At 36.0% G+C, this 15392-nt stretch overlaps 1 protein-coding gene across 2 annotated transcripts; it reads right to left on the bottom strand.

The window, feature by feature from the left end:
- Nucleotides 1-6731: 6731 nt before the first annotated feature.
- Nucleotides 6732-10998, bottom strand: LOC136230162 (protein kinase STUNTED). Of its 2 annotated transcripts, none has more exons than XM_066019119.1 (10): nt 10654-10998; nt 10491-10582; nt 10176-10407; nt 9388-9987; nt 9045-9293; nt 8790-8953; nt 8612-8691; nt 8376-8523; nt 7803-7952; nt 6732-7716 (listed from the first exon to the last, which is right to left on the bottom strand). In XM_066019119.1, the coding sequence occupies exons 1-10, from the start codon at nt 10832-10834 to the stop codon at nt 7471-7473; spliced, it is 2142 nt and encodes a 713-aa protein (XP_065875191.1). In that variant the 5' UTR covers nt 10835-10998; the 3' UTR covers nt 6732-7470. The 2 variants fall into 2 exon arrangements, with proteins under 2 accessions (XP_065875191.1, XP_065875190.1); XM_066019118.1 differs by having other exon boundaries at nt 9388-9993; nt 10654-10996.
- Nucleotides 10999-15392: the final 4394 nt, after the last annotated feature.

The raw sequence follows: 15392 nt of genomic DNA on the forward strand, positions 1-15392 counted from the left end.
CTTTTGATTTTATGAAAATAAAAGAAAATAGGATAAAATAAAAATGAAGAGCATGAAAGAAGAGAAGTAGAGTAAAAGATAGAAATGAAAATAGAATAGCAACATTTCAAGGAAAAAAAATAAATAAAAGAGAAAAGAAATAAGTTTATGATACATATAAACAAAGGGTTTGAGAAATTCAAACCGTTGCTACATTTAGAGTCGAAGTAGCTCGACTTTCTCGTGCGGCGGCTCAATGTAAGTTGCCCGAGTTGGAACTTGATGGGTCCAAACCTCCATTATTCATGAGCGTTACCACTTGTCCGGATTCCTGATTTTTGCCCCGCGGATTTTGTTCGGTGTTCGCCGGTAGGGTTCCTAGCGGCCTTTCTTGTTGTTGGCGGTTCAGATGGGCTACTTGGCGACTAAGATCCCTGCAAAACACCTCGCTATCGGAAAGACGGGTTAATATATCCTTCAACAAAGACATGACCGATTGGTCGTGTACATTGTTGGGAGGTGGAGCGTTCCGATTACCGGGCGCGGATTGTGATTGCCCGAGCCCGTTTTCCTGATATTCTTGCTCAAAGTCGGATGGGGGCCTCAACACGTTATTATTATTGCCATATGACAAGTTCGGGTGTTGGTATTGAGGCCGCCAACCGTTGTTATTATTACTGTGGTGGTTATAGGAGTTCGGATTAGGATTATACCTTGGATTTCCTCCTACGTAACTTACACTCTCGATGTCGTCGGTGAAAGGGCTACCGGCTTGGCAGTTGAATCCGTCGTGGTCTCCACCACAGTGATTGCATATCAGGACCTGTGCACTTTTGTTGAGGCTTAGCTGGGCAATTAATGAGTCAAGTTTCTTATGCATTTCTGCTATGGAGCTTTTTGGAGCCTCTTTCTCCACAGCAAACATTTGGTGTCGCGACGGGCCGACAAGCCGATCCTCTTGCCATTGCACGCTTTTCCTCGTGAGCTCATGAATGAGCTCGTAGGGCTCACTAGCTGACTTCCGAAATAGATCCCCACCTGCAGCGGAATCAACAGTCGCACGGTTAGTGGGGGTTAACCCGTGGTAAAAAGTGCTTACCAAGTCGTGCTTCGGGATGTCATGGTGGGGGCAGTTTCGGAGCAACTTCCGGAACCTAGCCCAAGCTGCATGAAGGGCCTCGCATTCCAACTGCCTAAAGGACGTGATATCGGTCCGTAACTTGACTGTTTTGGACGGCGAAAAATAGTAGGAAAGGAACTCCTTCTCGAGCTCCTCCCATGACGTGATGGATCCCGCCTCTAAATAGTGTAGCCATTCCAACGCTTGCCCTATCAAAGAAAAAGGAAACATCTTTAGTCTAACAGCCTCAACGGGAACACCATTTTGCCGAGAGGTGTCGGCACACATAAGGAATTTATCGAGATGTTCGTTAGGGTTCTCGTGGAGTTCCCCTCCGAATTGACCACATTGTTGGATCAGCTGGATCATGCCGGTCTTTATCTCGTACGTGTTGGTCGATATTGTGGGCGCGACAACTCCGTTACAGTTTTGGGGACGGTGCGGAGCAAGGATCTCCATCATCGAACGTGTGTCGTTGCCCCCGCAAATGTTGTTCACGTGTGGCCTTTGGTTTCCTTCGGGTTGGTTGACCTCAGCGTTGGGGTTTGCCATTTTCTCTTTTCGAATCCTACAAAGAGTACGTTCAATTTCGAGATCAATAGGAATAAGAGAATCACTCCGAGATCGGGTATGCATAAAATAAGTGAAATAAAATATAATATCAACAAGAAAGAATGATGTTAGTAAAAGTATATATAAACAATTTATACAAGAAGAATGCTTAAACTAACAATAAAACGTTTTTGTCTAATATTGCAAGATGTTATAAATCCCCCGCAACGGCGCCAAAAACTTGATAGCGTGTCACCTAGTAGTGTTCTTTTTAACGACGAAATGTATATTACGATGATTGCGCTATGACTATGAATGTGGTCTTTCTAAGTGCTTTGTATCTACTAGATGTCACTACTTAGGGGCAAGTGTACCCCGTCGTATCAAGTAATAATCCGGTTAAGACCGGGTATCGAATCCACAGGATTTATAACTGCAAGTATTAAACGACTCAGCTTTATACGTTATTTAAGCGGTGAATACTTTGAGGTTGGTGTGAGACACAACTACAAACTACTCCTAACTACGTGTGAGGCGAATTTATATAACGAAACTCTATGGAGTAATATGAATGCGATAAGTTATAACTATGACAAATAATGACTTCTAATGTTTATACGGTTGATGGTTTGCTCGTGCAAAGACGACTACGTGTAGAAAAATCGACCCGTGAGGTACTTAGACTACGTGGTTCCTAGTCAAGGCGTGTCTAATGCTTGGGACAAAAAATTAGGGCCCGTAAGTTCCGTGGTTTGTCAATTCCTACGGTTTCCGGTTCGTCACTTCTGGTAAGGCAACACCTATATGAATCCATAAAAATAGCTCGAATGGCGTCGGAAGTCGCGTTCTCCTACACAACAATCAATTATAAATATCAAAACAAGTAACAAACATCAACACATATATAGAAGAGAAGATTATAAATCATAAATTATAAATATGGAAAGTGTAAATATGGATTACAAACAAGCCTAGTACATAGGATGAGATCAAGCTAATTAGCAAGTGTAAAGGGAAGAATCCACCCTCGGAACTAGCTAACCGGACTCAAAAGTCATCTCTAAGGACTTGAATGGTGGAGCTCTCGAGCTTGGTGTGCGGAGATGGAGCGGGACTTTGATGAAATGTCGGGAGCAACGGACAAGCTCTCGAGATGGAAGAGTTTAGTTACACAAAGCCTAAAAACAAATCTAAACTACAACAATCAAAACAAGTATAGTTTTTGCTCTCTCTAATGTATGGTATCAAATGAGTGCTTAGACACTCTTATTTATAGATCAAGCTAGGGGCAAGATTGTAATTCCATAAGGTGCAAGCATGGAGGAACATTATTTTGTGCAGAAATCCCATGATACGCCCCGCGTATGGTGGTGTATGCCCTGCGTGTATGCCTATTCCGTCAGAAATCTCCTGCATGTGGACCAATTCGGATCTTGTTGTCTCAAACACGCCCCGCGTTGATTGGGATACGCCTCGCGTGTTTGAGTCTCTGAGATTTTATTGCTTGAATTGAGCCTTTTACGCCGCGCGTAGCTTGAGGCACGCCCTGCGTAAATGAGTCTCTGAACTTTTTGTATTGACAAACTCCCTTACACGCCCCGCGTGCAAGGTGGTACGCCTCGCGTATGGATCGTTGACTCAGGAGACAATGCAGTCTGACTTTCAGGATTAGGCAATCATTTCTGACATATGTTTATACGCCTCGCGTATGCTGACTCGATACCACGCGGCATCTGTGGATAGGGCAATCATTTCTGACTTTATGTTTCACGCCACGCGTATAGGATGATGCGCCTCGCGTATTTGAGTGGATTTTCACTCCTTGCTCGTACCTGAAATACAAATCTTAGGGCCGAGTTAGCTTGATGTTTTTATTTCCTAAATATATCAAAAACAAGGGAATTTATCCGCAAATACGGAATTTATTATTATTTCGTTATTTTATTCAAAACACTCTATTTTTGTAATTAAACTTATTTATTTCTTCTAAAATTAACCCGTAAATCACGCTAAAAGATAGGGGTAAAATACCCCTATCAGTCTACCCCAAAGGTGCATTTCTCTAGGTTAAGCTTTAGATTGTAGGATTTTAAGGCCGGGAAGACCAACTGAAAGCTTTGGAGTGTTCCACCTTCATGCGGCTCTTTATGATCATGTCAAAAAAGCTAGAAGTTACACTCGGTGAGACGAGCACAAGCTGAACCCTTTATTTAAAAGGGAACTCAGCCTACAACTCAGGAAGACCAACTGAAAATCTATGGGTCCGAAAGTGATGATGCTTTGCTGGAATGCTCGGGTTCAATAATTGTTTGTTATGATGTTGATAGCTCCACCTACACTAAATTCCTTGACTCGGATGGCCAAAGCTTGCAACCGCTCGATAAACTAGGTTGGAGTTTCACCTTCAGCTTGAATCATTCTGTTGAGATCTTGCATTATTTTGACTTCGGGTATAGAAGTTACAAAATGGTTTATGAAGGAATGCGCCGTCCAGTTGAAGTTGTGGATGGATCCAGGGAGTAGTTGCTCGTACGAGAAAGCTGCTGACTCTTTAAGAGCTGCGGAAAAAAAGGTGGTAAAGGGCTGCATCTGTGGCTATCGTTGCTTCTATGATTCTTTTAGAGTTTTTAACATGATTCACTGGGTCTTCACTACCTCCATATTGACTGAAAGTATGAATACAAAACCCCATGGGCATCGGCTGGCATTGGATTTCCCTAGATAAAGGCATGCATATATCTATAAGGGTCGAAGGTCCGGTGTATGTGTTGGACTTCTCCAAAATCTCCTTCCTAAGGATTTCTTACATCTCTCTTTTACTGACGGGCTTATCTTCATCCTCCACTTTTGGTTTGTTTTTCTCATCATGTGTCATGTGAGTTATCGAGACCTATGGGAGGACTGATACGACTGAATTGTATATGTCGGTTAAGAGCAAATGAACTCTATCACATCAAGTAGTAATTGTTCTTTCAAATAGTATCGATCCCACATAGACTAGCTTTCAGTTCCCTACCCATACTAGAATTCTATATTATCTAAGGATTGAATTTTTTGATTTGGATTTGTCACTTTAATTACTAATTTAAACTAGAAAACGAAGAAATGATATTCGATTGTCTACATATGAGTGAGAAAGGTTAAGCCTTTGGATCCCCATGTTGACGTATATGGATTAATTCGTGTATGTTTGTGTGCAGTGAAGATAGTAACTTTACTTATAAAGATAATAATCCCAACCTAGAACTATTAACTCTATTACTACACCCTTAGGTCGATGCTTGGCTAGGAAAAAATCCCTAAGTGTGCTAGGAAGCATTAATTACATTGAAAGCTAAAGCTAAGTCATACCCTAGACTACGAAGCCGCACTATCCTGTTAAAGTATATGAATAGTTAAATTACTCGGTTGAGCCGTTTCTTGATTAGGTTTCGCAATTCAACCTCTCTTACCAATTACTTGATTAGGTTTCTTAGTTCAAGGTGAATAAGTATGTTTTAACTAATTCTCTCGTTATACTTCTTACAACACAACGTAAACACTCATTAACGGTCCATATTCATCAAATACGATTCACCGCCATCCTAGCCTAAGGTGGTTTAGCTCATATTCGAGCTAAAACACGGAGGCATTTTAAGATGAACTGAGATCGAACCCATGTTTATCGAATTGGGTTGTTAATTCAAGGTGATAAAATGGGATAGAGGTGAAATGGAAAGAAACTTAAATATTATAATGTAAATAAGATAAATAATGATGAAAGACGACTCGATGTTAACTTCTTGATGTAATGGAATGAAATACCTTAAAAAAAACTGATTTAAAACGAAAGTATAATTGAACGGAATATAAAACGAAACTATAATATGAACTATAACTAAGCTAGAATTAAGGAGAAGTCATCCATGATGTGGAGTCTCTGATTTAGTCGCATGGGGGTTTCCCTACAGCGGAAAACGTTTCATGGAAAACTTTTAGAATATCCCAAGGTTTGTGTTTGACACTTGGTGCTTGATCTGAGAGTCTTTCTAATGTCACGTGTCCTGATTCATTTCATATAATATCACTAAATAAAAGTAAAAGTTCAGGCCACACAAATGAAAAAATATGATTTCATTACTTCAAAAAAAAAATTGTGAAAGAGAAAAGTAAACAACTTAGGCCCTGTTTGGTAAAGAGCGTTTTGGGATAAAAAAAAAAACGGTTTTGACCAACTTTAGAGGTTTGACCACTGAAACCGCTAATTGGAGTGTTTGGTGGAGAGAGGTTTGAGAGAGAGTTTTGGGATGAAAACGTTAATTTAGAAAAAGCTCTTAAAAGGAGCTTTTTCCATTAGCGTTTTGCAATATTAAAATTAATGGACTTTTTTAACCCTAATAGATAGACTCCCTCTTATCATGCGCCAAAATTAATGCCCTTATTCGTCTTTTTGCACAAACCGCTATTATCAATCAGCTAATTTTTACCAAACAGGTCTACACAAACAGCTAATCAAATCAGCTAGTCAAATCAGCTAATGTAATCAGCTAACAGCTAATGTAATCAGTTAACAGCTAACAGCTAATTCCCAAACAATGTCTTAGAGCATTTCTAAAAAAATCGTTTTGTTATGTTCTTAAATTAAATTTTGAGAAATTTATATCAAAATACAGTTCTAAGGCTCTTTTTTTATTGAAAGTAAGTAATTGAGCTAAACTGAATTGAATTTTACTGAAACTGAAATATTAATATAATCCTTTAAAAATAGCAATAATTAAAATAAAAAGCTTATAAAAATAATAATGATTCTAATAATAATAATAATGAAAAAATAATTATAGTTATAAAAAGTAATAATAAATTACTGAACTCAACTGATTTCTGAACTGAATGATACTAATATTAAAATTAAAGTACAAAGAACAGAGCCTAAGAACCTCTCAATTGTTCCTCAAATCATTAGGAGTTTTTTTTTCTCTTTATTATTGATAATCGTTTTGTTCACTATTTCATTTGATAATAAATTATTTATTATGCTTTATTCTCTTGTTACTATTAAATATAATAATAAATAATAATATTAGTAATAAATAAAATAAAATAATGAGATAACGCATATTTTAATGTCCAAATGACTAACAGACAGGTTAAATAAAAGTAGCTTTTTCCCCTCTTAAAAGCAGAAAAAGGTGAATGATATTATTCATGTAGCAATACAACTTGTAAAAGAAAAATGGGCAATGCCACTTAGGCAAATATACCCTCCCGAGAATGAATATCTCTATTCTCTACTAATAGTAACCCATAAAAAAGTATGGGCAGTGACACTGTAAACTACAAATTTAACCCAGCAATTATTTTCAAAGACAGTGAATTTAATCTTCACATGCAAAATAATACAATTTTAAGTCTAACATACCAAATGATGTAATTTCAAGCTCCGTTAATAGAAGATATCTGTTTTTCATTGATGTTCTGCTCACCCTTTCAACCTCCAATATTTTGATCATTCAATAAGGCTTGAAATGGCACATCTTCCATTGACAAGGCCTGAAATTGCATCATGCTTAAAATTACATTGTTTTGTACGTGGGAATTAAATCCGCTCTCCCCAAATAATGATAGGACTAACATGAACCTTATCCCCCAAAGCAGACACCAAGTCAAGGAGGAGGCAAAACTCTTGCAACAACCTCTCTTCCAAGACCCAACCAAACCCAAACTAAAACACGTAGCCCTAAACAACACAACAGAATTTACAGGAAAGTAGCCATGATTTTTTTTTTTTTTTTAATGAAATAGGAAGAGGTGGGAATCATATTTATATCAGAAAAAGATGGTTAGTTAAAGCTTGATGTGCGGCTCCATCTCCCTTCTAAGTAATCCACTAGTGATACACTTTGTTCACTGCTGCTTACTGAAACAGAATCAATCTCTAGATCTAGCAATGCAAGATTAAGATGAGATTGTATATTACTAGGAAATGTTTCCTCATCCTCTTCCAAATAATCTACTTCCTCTGCTTCACTAACTTGTTTCCTCGCCCAATCTGTTGCTTCCTTGTCCCCTTGCAGCAGCTTCAAAACCTTCAAACATCCAACCAACTCAATTCATATTTACTAAACCATTAATCTAACATCACAACCATTCACTCACTCTAAAATTTACTTACAAGATTGATTTCTGGCCGTAATGTGGGACAACGTCTAATACAAAGGGTTGCAGCTAATACCATTCTTTCAATCTGACTCTCATCATTCTCGCTTCCTATGTGCGGATCAAGTAATTCCGAAACTTTACCACCCTCCAGAATTGGCTTTGCCTGCATACCACAATCCATCCCATAATTATATTCACACAAGCACATACATAACAAGAGTCAAGAGGTGAAATTAATAAAACCATCAATTGCAACTCCTTCAGCACAACTAATCTCAGCGTTCTCTTAAGGAACCATGAAAGTTCAGATTCAAGCACCAGACTTTCTCACATTTAATGAGATAACAATGTAATGTAACTTCGCAAAATATTACTAAACCTAAATATTTGGACTACTACTGACATTTCTTGAGCAAGTGAACTGACATTGAGATCATCTTCTGTATAGATTCCTAATTTTTATTCAAATTGCCCTTGTTTTTGCTTGAAACTTCTAAGTTTTCTATCCAGGGTTTGATAAATAACTGCATAATTTTTCCTGAAGTTCAACTAAGGAGAAGAAGATAGATGAGAATAGAAATCTTACCCACATAACAAGACTCTCCAGGCCCTTTGGACTTTCACCAGCAATCGGCATTCTACCAGAAAGAAGCTCAAGAAGCACAACACCAAATGCAAAGACATCAACTTTGTCACTCACTTTGCCATGCATGAAATACTCCGGTGCTAAGTAACTGCACAAAAGAGAGAAGTATGTATGTTTAAACTCCAAAGTGCCAGAGAAAATAAGTAAACAGCTTTAAACAACTAGCAATCACGAACCCAAATGTTCCTGCAACATCAGTGCACATTATCTGGGATGAAGATGTTGAATCCCAACTAGCTAGTCCAAAATCTGACAGCTGAAAGAAACAAAAGGAACTATTAAGATCATTACAAGCCATGAATAACTAAATAAGAACTCAATTACATGCAATCAAGCATTATAAAGATGCTGCACCTGTGGCTCGAAGTCATCTGATAGAAGTATGTTTGAAGATTTCACATCCCTGTGGATCACAGGCTGATCACAAACATTGTGCAGATAGTCAAGCGCTTCAGCTACACCGACTGCCACCTTATATCTCTCTTGCCAACCGAATGCATCATCGTCCTTCTTAATACCTTAAAAACAGAATAACAATTAGAAAAAAAAACAACTTAAATGGAGGAACGCAGAGATTTGGTCACATTCAAGGCAGATATGATTATATACCATGAAGGTTTTCTTCTAGGCTTCCTCTTGACAAAAAATCATATACTAAGAGTAAATTGTTTTGCTCAAAACAGAACCCATATAGGGATATAATGTTCTTGTGATGCAAAGTAGTAATAATCTCAATTTCTGCAACAAACTCTTTTAACAGATCTTGAGACGGCTTCAAAATTTTCACTGCCAATTCCTTCCCATCAGGCAGACAACCTCTGTAAACATGACTACTACCACCTTTGCCCACCATATTTTCTGAAAATTATAATACAACACCAATTAGGGAAAGGGGAAAACAAAATATGCCAAAGTCAAAATTAGGGAAGATTTTTGGATGAAGGAAACAAACCAGGCACGAAGTTAGAAGTGGCCATGCGAAGTTCCTCATAGCTGAACAACCTACATGATGATGAATATTTTTCATGTAAACCTATCAGCTCTTCAGGAATTCCATTTGAAGCATGAGATGGTGAGATGGGTGACCATGGAACCTGAGGCCCATCTATTGCAACAATGGCACCATTATCTCCCTCCAAATTGGAAAACTTGTTTTCTTTCATGCAAACAATAGACTGTTTTTTATCAGGATACACGACTGATGAAGAATTCAAGCTGGGTAGTTTCAGTACCCATTTAACAATAGAATTCTTTTTTACGTGAGATTTATTCGTGTGTCGTCTCTTAGATACGAATAGCCGTTGAAGAATTGACCAACCGTGTTTATGTTCTGGTGATCTTTTAATCAAAGCTGAATTCACATTTGACACAACTTCACTGGTTTGAACTGCTACCAGAGCCAAGGAATTATCAACACCTCCACCCTGAATCGACTCGTCAAGTACCTGATCAGTTCCAGAATCATTTCGCAACATCGAATTTGACAGATCCTTTGTAGAATTTTTGTTTTGGGAAGTTTCTAAGCAATTTTGACTTCCACTGTTCAATTCGTCTGCAACTGCACAAATAAGTTGCATTAGTTAGAACAATGTTATAGCCGATAGATCCCGAAACAAACTATACAAAGACCTACTGCGAATTATACTTCAGTCAAGCACAAGAAAAGAGAAGTACGCGTATAAAGGAAATCAACGGAGGAAAACAGATCAGAGCATAAGCGATAATGTAAATGATGGAGACCTGCGGGGAAGGCTTCTCTTTGGAATATGATTTTGCCACTATTAACAGCAAACACAGAAGAAGTCTTGGACAAATTTTTGGCACAATACTTTGCTACAGAGGTTGCTGAGCGAATTTTGTTATACGTTTTAGAAGTTCCAACAATAACCTTGGCTGCACCACTTGATTTTGCTTCCTTTACCAAAACTTTCCTAGCTGATGAGCCCCTGCACACTTTCAGCTTCAAATCAACCTGCAACAAATTCATTGAAATCACGAATTTCACAGAAATCTGGAAAGAGAATGGGGAAAACTGAAGAAGAAGAAGAAGAAAACCTGCTTCAAGTTGCAGAAACCTTCATAAACTGCTAACAGAGAATCAAATGTCTTTACTAGAGACAGAAGCGAAGATGTGCCTCCTACAAAATCTACACCAAAAAGTCACCAAATTATTCAACTAATGAAGGAGAGAAGAGAGAAACGAGAAAGTAGAAATTACCGGTGATAGATTCAAGAACATGAACAGCAATGACACGGTCACCGGGATTGGCGAATTTCATTAGCGACCACGTGAGCAATTCTCTACTTTGTGCATCGAACTTGAGGCCGACAACTACGACATTTCCGGGTTTACCGTCAGTTGCCGGAGCTCCGACCGTGCGTTCCGTGATAAGCTTCATCCTCTTTCTTTTGTAGAAAGAAAGTAATAGTAGTATATTAATTGGGTGTTTTGTATTGGGAAAGGAGAAGTGAAATCATGCTTTCTCTTTCTCTTTCTCTTTCTCTTTCTCCACTACTACTTTTTATGCACTGCCATTGCTGTTCCTCTGCTTATTATATTCTTAGCCGTCCGATCTTATACTAACGTTGATCTGATGATATCAAATGCTGCTTTTTGTACTTACCGTTCATTGCAAGAGAATAGTTGTTAAAGGACAAAAACACCCCCATTGATTCCCAATTTCAACTCACAATCTCTTTATTTCACTACTTCACTTACGTCAATAATCAATAATACTAGTAAAATATTTCTACTTTTCATTTTTATATATTTTTTTAAAGCTTTTCATTTTTATATAGTATTTTATTTTTGGGACAATTAAAAAAAAATCAGTGATTTTTTTTTTTTTACAAAAATGATCTTTGTGTTTTTGACAATGTGAGAATCCGACCATACACTAAACCAAATTTAATATTGGATATTCAAAAAATCGGATTAATTGTGCCATAATAAATAAAAAAATTATATATAAATTATTTAAAATTATTTTTATAAGTATAAACAAATAAAAATTCATGACAAATGATTTGAGAAACATATATGAAGGCAATCAACCGCTTTTTGAAAGCAACAATTATACTTATGATATATTTTCAGATCCTAAAAACAGTTTTCCAGGTAAAAATAATATTTGGGAATGCAAAATTATTTTCTTTGATTGCAAGAAATGCTACCATTTACAGTAAAACTTTTATAATTAATACTTGATAAATTAATAATTTCTATAAAAAAAAATAGTTTCTTCTGGTCTCGATTTGGGTCAATTCAATAAATTAATATTCGATAAATTAATATATTTATAAATTAATAAAATTTCATGATCCCAACGTTATTAATTTATAGAGCTTTTATTGTATAGTTTTTAAGAAAAGTAGTTATCATCACTTATAAAAAAAACTGCTATTATTATTCTTTTATTTTTATGAAAATAATTATAATTTTTAATATAACTTAATATTATATATTTTATTTTATTTTATTAAATTTTTTGATTTTAGAACTTTTATTATGTAAAAACTCATCAATTTTTTCTCATACTACCCAACAATGCCAAATTGACCCTTTGTTTGTTATGAACGTTGATATTTGTACTTAACATATTGCAAGCTATAATCTTGCTACAAATAATTTAGACTAGTGGAAAACTAGAACTCACCCATGTAAAATGGGAACTATAACACTGTTATAATTTAGACTAGTAAAAAACTCGAACTCATCCTTATGGAATGCGTTTAATTTAAAAAAATGATGTGACTTCCCACAAAGCATTGCAACAATTGTAAGTGTACTATTTCATTAAGGTGATAAATAATTAGTATTAGTCAAAGTCCAATCATCACTATTTAAAAAATAATTTATTTAAAATGTTGTCATGGGCATAAATTCCTTTTAGATCATTTTAAATTTTAGTTGTTTTAGGTTTTGTTTTTCCTTTTTTTACTGATTTTTTTTAAATAAAAAACAAAAAAACCGGGGTCATTCTGATTCTCGGTTGGACCGTCGGATCCTATATCAACGCTAATTCAAGCAACCTACTGAAGATTTATAAACTCATAAAGACTCAGATCGAGGATCTAGTTAGTTCCCCCTGAATCGACATGTTCGACCGGTCAGTCCGATTTAGTCCATATCTTACAACATTGGTTTTTGCATGTTAGGGAAAAAAAATAGTGATACCCTTAAAATTAAAGGGTCCAATCATTTTTATTTCTGTTTTAATATGTCATTTCGTTAGTCACCTCAGCATTTTCATTAAAGAAAATTGTGAATTGAAAATAGATAATGAGTTTTATCTTGATTGTTATTTTTAAATTGGGTAAATAATTTATTAGTACTTATGGTTTTACTTATTATACTAGTCAATTTATACATGTATTTTAAGGTTTTTAAGTTTTATCTGAGTGAACTTTTTAATCCCTCCATTTGTTTTTGCATATAAAGATACAAAATTATCATTAGTTATATAAGTATGAATTAAATGGAGAATATAAAAGTATTGTATATTAGCTTGAGTTTATAGAAGAAGCATAAAGTATAAATATATGGGAAGTGAAGTTAATGGTTGTGAGAAACCCTTGAAATGATAAGGAAGAAGGGGCTTTGGTGCCTTTTAAGAGCGTAACCGTGTGAGTTGGTTTGTGTGGGATAAGTACAAATATAAACTGTAGAGTTATATGGAGATAAATAGATGAATATCTCCCCGCGAGCCGATGGCAAGAGCAAAGCGTAAGTTTTGGCCGGAGTAGACTAAAGTGAGTAGTTGACAAAGGCCTGGTGAGAATGTCTACCACATGGTCTTCAGTTGGTATAAAACGAACTGATAAAAAGCCAGAGGCATCATGTCACACCCGACCCTAAACGACCTCAATCGGCATCGGGCGTGAAATAGAAAGATCATAATCAATACTTAGGAGTCTCCAATTTAACCAAATATCATTATATTACAATTGAACTACCAAAGTTCTAATCATAATTCTAACAATAAGCAGCCAACTTCCAAATCTCGCATATCAACTATATTTTGAGTTTTATTTATATGGATTTATTTATATCAAAGAATTTTCAGAAATTGATATTTCAGGGTTTATACGGGTATTGTGAAAGGAAATTTCAACACGTTATGATTTTATGATTTTGTATCCATCGAGAGTTATCCGGATCGGTGGTTCTATATTTGAAGACCATGTTCAGTGAGGGACATGGCATGTGTACACAGTCTTAAGACCTATTGGGTATGGCAGCGAAGTGTTGGGTAAGACCATATGGGATAGACAATGTTAAGAGACGTCTCGATTATATATGTGGTTATGTATTGATACTTAAGGGGAGAAACTCGAGGATGGATACAATGTTTTAAGTTCATTTGGATTATGTTTTCGGTTACGATTGATTTTGATATAAGGTTTTACGTTTGATTGAATACGAGTTGGTTTTGGTTTGATAAAACATTTATTTGATTATGAATTATTTTGATGAAACGTTTATTTGTTTTGATTCGTTTTAAGGATATGTAGCTATGTTAAATAAAGTTGGTTTTTTTTGTAGCTGATAGTTTCTTACTGAGATTTTTGTCTCACGTTTTTAAATGTTTTAATGTTTTTAGGTGAGAAAGTACAGAATATAAAGAAGGTTACCGACCGTTTAGGCGAGATTTGGAAGTTGGCTGCTTATTGTTAGAATTATGATTAGAACTTTGGTAGTTCAATTGTAATATAATGATATTTGGTTAAATTGGAGACTCCTAAGTATTGATTATGATCTTTCCATTTCACGCTCGATGCCGATTTAGGTCGTTTAGGGTCGGGTGTGACAGTTTGGTATCAGAGCTCTAGGTTAAATTCTTCGGACCTAAGGTTGATAGTAATTGAGGAATATGAATATTTGGTGATAGCTGAGAAATACTCGATAGTAATTGAGGAATATGGATATTTGGTGCAAGCTAAGAAATAATTTGAAATTTTTCGAGGATTTGATGGTTAGTAAATTATTGGGTGTATGAAAATTTGCAAATTATTTGATATTTGGTGATATGGGTTACATACTTGATATTAAGTATGATTTGGAGTTGATATTTAAGAGTTTAATAGTTAGCTTACAACCATATATAGCTGAGATATGAGTAAATTTTAACTTTGAGCTAGAGATATAGAGAATTGTCTATATAGGTGCTGCTGGAAAATATCACATTTGATCCTCCATCTTTTTATAATCTTTTAAAAATTATCCTAAACTTTTAATTTACACATAAACCTATCGAATTAACTCCAAACTTTTTCCATAGCACCAAATTAACTTCACACACCCAATAATTATAATATATACTAATATCAAAATATAAATTCTCGAAATTTAGACACGGACGTGACACATCATGTTCTCGAACAAAGTGATAGTCCAACTCAATATGTTTGGTACGCGCATGAAACACTAGATTGGCCGTAAGATAGATAGCATCGACATTGTCACACCATAATTGGACTGAATGATGAATGGAAAAATGGAGTTCCCATAACTGAGATTGAATCCAAAGAAGTTCATATGTGGCATTAACAACTGCTTTGTATTCGTTTTCGGTCGAGGATCTGGCAATTGTTGGTTGTTTCCACGTGTACCAAGAGATAAGACGTTTGCCAAGAAAAAGCAGAGCGACGATCATCTGAGCACACACCCCCAGTCATTATCTGAGTAGCAATGAATTGATGAAATATGTGTACTGGAAAAGGTAATACCCAAGTCTTGTGATCCTTAAACATAGCGAAGAACGCATTTAACCCCTTTCCAATTCTCATTGGTTGGGCCGACAAAAATTAACATATCTTGTTGACAAAAAATGCAATATATGGATGTGTGAGTGTGAGATACCATACGGCACCAATGATACTTATGTATTCATCATCAGAGGCAAGACGAGTACCATGTTCATGAGAAAGATTGGGAATTATGGCCATTGGTGTTGA

This window comes from Euphorbia lathyris, chromosome 5 (assembly GCF_963576675.1).
Source record: "Euphorbia lathyris chromosome 5, ddEupLath1.1, whole genome shotgun sequence".
NCBI lineage: Eukaryota > Viridiplantae > Streptophyta > Magnoliopsida > Malpighiales > Euphorbiaceae > Euphorbia > Euphorbia lathyris.

Excerpts from the sequence above, each read along its gene's own strand:
- LOC136230162 (XM_066019118.1), bottom strand. The coding sequence starts at position 10,834 with ATGAAGCTTATCACGGAACGCACGGTCGGAGCTCCGGCAACTGACGGT. Across the intron at positions 9,994-10,175 it reads AAGAGAAGCCTTCCCCGCAG|TTGCAGACGAATTGAACAGT; the intron begins GTCTCCATCATT and ends TTATTTGTGCAG. Across the intron at positions 7,717-7,802 it reads TACGGCCAGAAATCAATCTT|GTTTTGAAGCTGCTGCAAGG; the intron begins GTAAGTAAATTT and ends GGATGTTTGAAG.